At 35.7% G+C, this 6,000-nt stretch overlaps 2 protein-coding genes across 2 annotated transcripts; one reads left to right on the top strand and one right to left on the bottom strand.

Annotated features, from left to right (window-relative positions):
- Positions 1-371: 371 nt before the first annotated feature.
- Positions 372-1,692, top strand: LOC111888600 (WD repeat-containing protein LWD1). The gene has a single exon (XM_023884739.3). The coding sequence runs from the start codon at positions 486-488 to the stop codon at positions 1,569-1,571; it is 1,086 nt and encodes a 361-aa protein (XP_023740507.1). The 5' UTR covers positions 372-485; the 3' UTR covers positions 1,572-1,692.
- Positions 1,693-1,848: 156 nt separating this feature from the next.
- LOC111888614 (OVARIAN TUMOR DOMAIN-containing deubiquitinating enzyme 12) lies at positions 1,849-4,662 on the bottom strand. The gene is made up of 10 exons (XM_023884744.3): positions 4,459-4,662; positions 3,780-4,048; positions 3,597-3,670; positions 3,027-3,081; positions 2,857-2,931; positions 2,710-2,783; positions 2,526-2,574; positions 2,305-2,389; positions 2,163-2,219; positions 1,849-2,074 (listed from the first exon to the last, which is right to left on the bottom strand). Exons 2-10 carry the CDS (start codon positions 3,993-3,995, stop codon positions 2,028-2,030), a joined length of 732 nt encoding a protein of 243 aa, XP_023740512.1. The 5' UTR covers positions 3,996-4,048; positions 4,459-4,662; the 3' UTR covers positions 1,849-2,027.
- Between the last annotated feature and the right edge of the window lie 1,338 nt (positions 4,663-6,000).

The following is a 6,000-nucleotide window of genomic DNA, read 5'->3' as shown; positions in this document are numbered from 1 at the left end:
TCAACTTTAACAACAACGTTATTGTTATATTTAAAAAATCATATATTTATAAAGACTTGTTTATGTGCAACGCGCGGACATTCATCTAGTTAATTTAAAAGGACCACAAAACCAAAAAATCAAGATTTAAACAAAACCTCATAAAAAATGTATTGGAACAAACCATTTTTACAGTTATATCTTTATTAATTATACGATTTACGTTTCAGAACAAGAAATATAAAACCGAGGGTATTATTGTCGCAATAAAAGTTTATCTAAAAGTAATCATTTTTTCTAACATAAATTAAAATTAGATGATTAAAATGATATAAAAATAATGATTTTTTTTAAATGTTATGTAGCACTATAAATTATAACAATGGATTTTAGGCCTTTCGCTTTACTCGTAAAAGTAGCATCCAAAAATTGCAGATAGGGGATTATCCCAATCCCAGATTCCGATTTAGGTTTAAAGTTGGTGAGGAAGAAGAATCGGAGTAACCATGGGAGCCAATAGCGATCCCAACCAAGATGGATCAGACGAGCAACAGAGACGTTCTGAGATCTACACCTATGAGGCGCCATGGCATATCTACGCGATGAACTGGAGCGTTCGCCGTGACAAGAAGTATCGTCTTGCCATCGCCAGCCTTCTTGAACAGTATCCGAATCGTGTTGAAATTGTCCAACTCGATGATTCCAACGGCGAGATTCGATCCGACCCAACGCTCTCATTCGAACACCCATACCCGCCTACCAAGGTCATCTTCATCCCTGACAAGGAGTGCCAGAAGCCTGACCTCCTCGCCACTTCCAGCGATTTCCTCCGCATTTGGCGAATCTCCGAAGACGACGATGGCGGCGAAGACGACAATACTCACAACGGCACTGGCAACTCTCGTCGGGTGGAGATGAAGAGTCTGCTCAACAACAATCGCAACAGCGAATTCTGTGGTCCGGTGACGTCCTTTGATTGGAACGAGGCGGAGCCCAAGCGTATAGGAACATCCAGTATAGATACTACCTGTACGATTTGGGATATTGAGAGGGAGACCGTCGACACGCAGCTCATCGCTCACGATAAGGAGGTTTACGACATCGCGTGGGGCGGCGTTGGCGTTTTTGCATCCGTCTCCGCCGATGGTTCCGTGCGAGTTTTCGATCTCCGAGATAAGGAGCATTCTACGATCATATATGAGAGCTCCGAGCCTGACACACCGCTTGTACGTCTCGGCTGGAACAAGCAGGACCCTAGGTACATGGCCACCATTATAATGGACAGCGCCAAGGTGGTTGTTCTCGACATTCGTTTTCCAACACTTCCTGTGGTGGAACTGCAAAGGCACCAGGCCAGCGTCAACGCCATTGCCTGGGCCCCACACAGCTCCTGCCATATCTGTACCGCCGGTGATGATTCTCAGGCTCTCATCTGGGATCTCTCTTCCATGGGTCAGCCTGTTGAAGGTGGATTGGATCCCATTTTGGCTTACACTGCTGGTGCTGAAATAGAACAGTTGCAGTGGTCATCTTCTCAACCTGATTGGGTTGCCATTGCTTTTGCATCCAAGCTTCAGATTCTGAGGGTATGATTGTGTATCAACAGTTTGGTGTTATTGTAGCTTCGTGTTGTTTGGTTCTAATGATTTTTAGATTGACTACTTCTCTATATAGCTTTCCTTTTGGGAATATATTGACAGTGCTTTTCTCCTATTTTTCCCAATTAACTGTTGTTCGTTTTCTAATCTGCTTAGTATTTGCTGTTCTAGTTCAGATTTTCTCATACCAAAAACATAAAAAGCAAACAACCGTCTTAATGAGATTATTGATCAATGTTATTTAGTTACAAACGGACTACAAAAACAGATATATCAAAGCTATATAGGGTTTTATATAACAAATGCATTACAATTCTTACAATAATTCGACATTTGTTTATTGGTGTATATATATGTGGGGTATTATGCTATTACATTCAGATAAAAAAATAAAAGTAAATTTAAACAAATGTTGAGAGTCTCCTGTCCTGGATGCTATGAGTTGTGTTCTTAAAACAGCCAGTGCTTCTTCCTTGGCTTATGCTGCACCACAGCTTCTGCAAAATGAGAAACCATAATTAGTTATAGCATTGTACTTTGTAATTTTTGGATTCTTCCCAAATTATAAAAGCAAAGAGAATGGACCTCGAATTTCATAGAGTGAGTTGTAGTGGACTTCAGACCAAAAGCTTAGCCACAGTTCTGTTTATATAAAAAGAAAAAAAATCAAACAAATTTTAAAGAAAATAAAAAGTTGATGTGTGATGAATGATGATGAATATAATACCTCGCTGAGGCGTCTGTTGCTGTGGAGTAATTTCTATAAAACAGGTGTCTCTGAATGAAGTCAAAAGGCATATCTTTGCAGCAAACTACATGTATACAGAAAATCATCAGTAAATCTAATAAATAATCTGAACATATATATATATATATATATATATATATATATATATATATATATATATATATATATATATATATATATAAATGGTAGAGAGTAGAGACCCTGTCAGCAGCTGCTTGTAGAGTAACGTGATCCCCCCATTCACCTGTTCTGTAAGTGCCATGAATAATTGAATATGATGATTTAGTTACAAAAACATATTGCTATAAAAGGATCATATCATTGCAATATAAAACATGCATGCATAAGAGAAGTGAAGTGACGACCGCGTATGAGGTATCCTACTTGGATATTTTTTTGCAATATTTCTTGTATTTCATCGGAACATAGCCTTCATATAGAGCACGACACTCCTTCAGCTGTCACAACATCACATCATTAACAGAAATCAGAAAACTCATTTTAAGTGACAATTGATCCAGAAGAACTAACCTGCTTCACAACCTCCTTTCGGACATGTTTGTGATACTCAGGTGACCTGTAAAGCTGGTCTGAAACTGCACGGAACTGAAATACATGGAAAAACAAATTAAATATAAATAATCAAGGATAACAATATACTAATATATTAAAAAAATAATAATAATAAGACACACACCCACCTGGCAATTTCCGTCACCAGAGACCCTAACTTCATATAAACCATAAACGTGTAACCTGAACAAAGATAAACACAGATGATCCAAATGGAAAATTATAAAGGAATGAACTAAGCAATGTATTGATATACAATGTATAGTTTAACTCATACATTATTTAATAATAACTAATACGGTACATTTTTTATTTACAAAATTAAAAATAAATAAATAAATAAACATAATAAAAGCTCCATGAAACCTAAATAAGATATTATATACACACAATGAAAATCAACAAAAGGGTAGGAAGCACATACTACCTAGGTGAGATGTTCAAAATATCCTATATTCCTATGTCATCTAGGTGTGAAGCTCAAAATCTTTACACCTGTTTTGGTTATTTTTTCCTAAGAGCTTCTCTTCTACTTCCTCTCAACACCTGGTGAATCTTTAAAAGAAATGAAAAAAACGCCATTGATGGCTATGCATCCCTATCCAGTATCCACACCCAGCAGTAATAGAAGTAAAATATAATTTCTCATATTATTTATAATAAACATTGATGATTAATTTACAAAAATAAATGCATACCTCTGACTCAATCGTTGATGATCCAAACTGGCATCACTTATATTAGGAATGAAGGAATTAATCCTTGGGATGTGCTGAAATTTTCAAGGAAAATAAAATTATATAAGAAGCAGTGTTCAAAACTTCAAATAAACGACTTGGTCAATCGGAAGCTTTGACCTCTGAATCATCAATTCATCATACCCGAACTGGTTCCAGGTTGGTAAGGCGGCGACCAACTGAACCATCTAATTTAGCATACTCTTCAGACAATACAACAGCGATCATCCCATCATCATCAACATCAACATCCTGCTGACTGCTTAATGAAGTTGAGCTAGAACATTCACCGACACTTGGAGCCTGAATATGATCTGATGATGAATGCCCTTCAAAGGGAGGGGTTCCGTTTCTCATCATCCACAACGATCACGGAGTTGAGATTCTGTATGTCAACTGCAAAACCCCAAGTCCTGCAACCAAAAATAGCTTTCAGACATCATTCAAAACATTAAACATTTTGAATAAATTGATCATCTCCCCCAAATAACATCCCAAGTCAAAATCACAACCAAGAAGGGATGTCAATAACGCTCGTCTGGTTATATTGAGTTGAATTTCAAATAAAATGGAAACCCCACAAGATGCCATACCACTCCGTTCAGATCCAAGATAAGAGACGTAATAATTACGGAAAGATAGAGACAGCGAAGGTATAAAAAATTAGGGCATCACATTTGCCTATAAGAATTTGTTTCAAATAAAAGTCAAATTCGTTCTCGGATCATATTGTATAGAAATGATTAATTGAAAAAAGTAACGCGTAATCCATTGAGAAACATAATAATCGACATAAGAGCTACGCTGCGATTATTAAGCTTACCTTCCGGCGAATAATGTGGGGAAAGAAGAAAGAGGGGAGAAATGATTAATCTTTAACCAAAAGGAGGGAGAACTAAAATCAGATAAGCTGTCGTTCAACCGGTAATTGACTTTCAGGATTTGTAGGTGGGTGGTGGCAAGGAGCAACTGCAAAACTGCAATGGAGATTGAAAGGGGCCGAAGAGAAGAAGAAGTAGATAATGTTGATTGGGCCCCCTCTAAATCCAATGGGCTAGACTTCCATTGATTTGATGTTTTATAATTGAAACTTTCTAATTAGTTTTTTTTTTATTTTTTTTTATTTTTTTTTACTGGTTAAAGACTCACGGTTTATAAGATACACATAACATAATGAAAGTTTATTAATAAAAAAAATTAAAATTAAAAATTCAATACTAAACTATATTTAAAATGATTATCTATATAAGATGATATTTAACTTTAATAAATGAGACTTAAAAAAAAAATAGCACAACTTACTACACAAGTTTATTAAAAAAAAAATAATAATACGAAGGTCTAAACATTTAGAAGTTTGAATTTATAGGAAGAATGAGAAAACTATTAAAAATTTAAAATGTTTAAATGTTTATTTCTCTTTAAAATTTAAACAAACAATTTAAATAAATAAACAAAAAAAATTGGTTCTAATTTAAGGAATTTTGAAATTAAAAAAAAAATTGCAATAATGAAATTGATATACATTTATTATCATATTTATTACAATTATTACATTTAAATAATGTATAATTTAATAAAATAAAAAAAAAAACCCCATAAAATAACATGTAAAAAAAATTAATTTTATAGTCACAAAATTACATGTGGCAAAATAAATGAGAATGTGACATGTGGTAAAATATATTTTTTTATTTATTAGAGTAGATTTGAGATTATTTACATTCTCATAATATATGTCAGTAAAATAAAATTTATAAATTTTAGATATAATAATAAAATAAGTATTCTAAATAGTTTGATTAAAATCCATATAATGATAACTTAACTCGTTTAGGGATGTCAAAAAGTCCCGTGGGACCCCGATCCCGTGGGGGCCCCGTCCCGTATGGGGGCATTTGTTGAAAAAAATCAGGGACGGGGGCGGGGGCGGGGGCAAGGTTAACCCCCGTTTTGGTTTCGGGGGCGGGGGCGGGGGTTGGTAGTCCCGTCCCGAAACCCCCGTGGGGGCCCCGTTAATAAATTATATAAATTGACATATATTAATTATATAAATATAATAAACAATAAAATGATTTTTACATACAAAAATTCTACAAAAAAACATGTTTTTAGTTGTTTGTAACATGTAAAGTTATGTTATAAATATCTATTTGTTACCCAAAAAATAGTTTCTTTTAGCCCAAACAAAAAATTCTTTTAGCCCAAATAAGATAGCCCAAAATTAATCGGGGGCGGGGAAACGGGGGCGGGGGCGGGGGTCAGAAGGGGAATTCGGGGGCGGGGGCGGGGGTGGAAAGGATGGAGATTCCGGGGGCGGGGGCGGGGGAACAAGAAAATTTTGGGGGCTGGGGCGGGGGATGCA

Source organism: Lactuca sativa, chromosome 2, assembly GCF_002870075.4.
Source record: "Lactuca sativa cultivar Salinas chromosome 2, Lsat_Salinas_v11, whole genome shotgun sequence".
Classification (NCBI taxonomy): domain Eukaryota; kingdom Viridiplantae; phylum Streptophyta; class Magnoliopsida; order Asterales; family Asteraceae; genus Lactuca; species Lactuca sativa.
The sequence above is the reverse complement of the archived record's forward strand: the minus strand, read 5'-3'. Positions and strand labels throughout refer to the sequence as shown.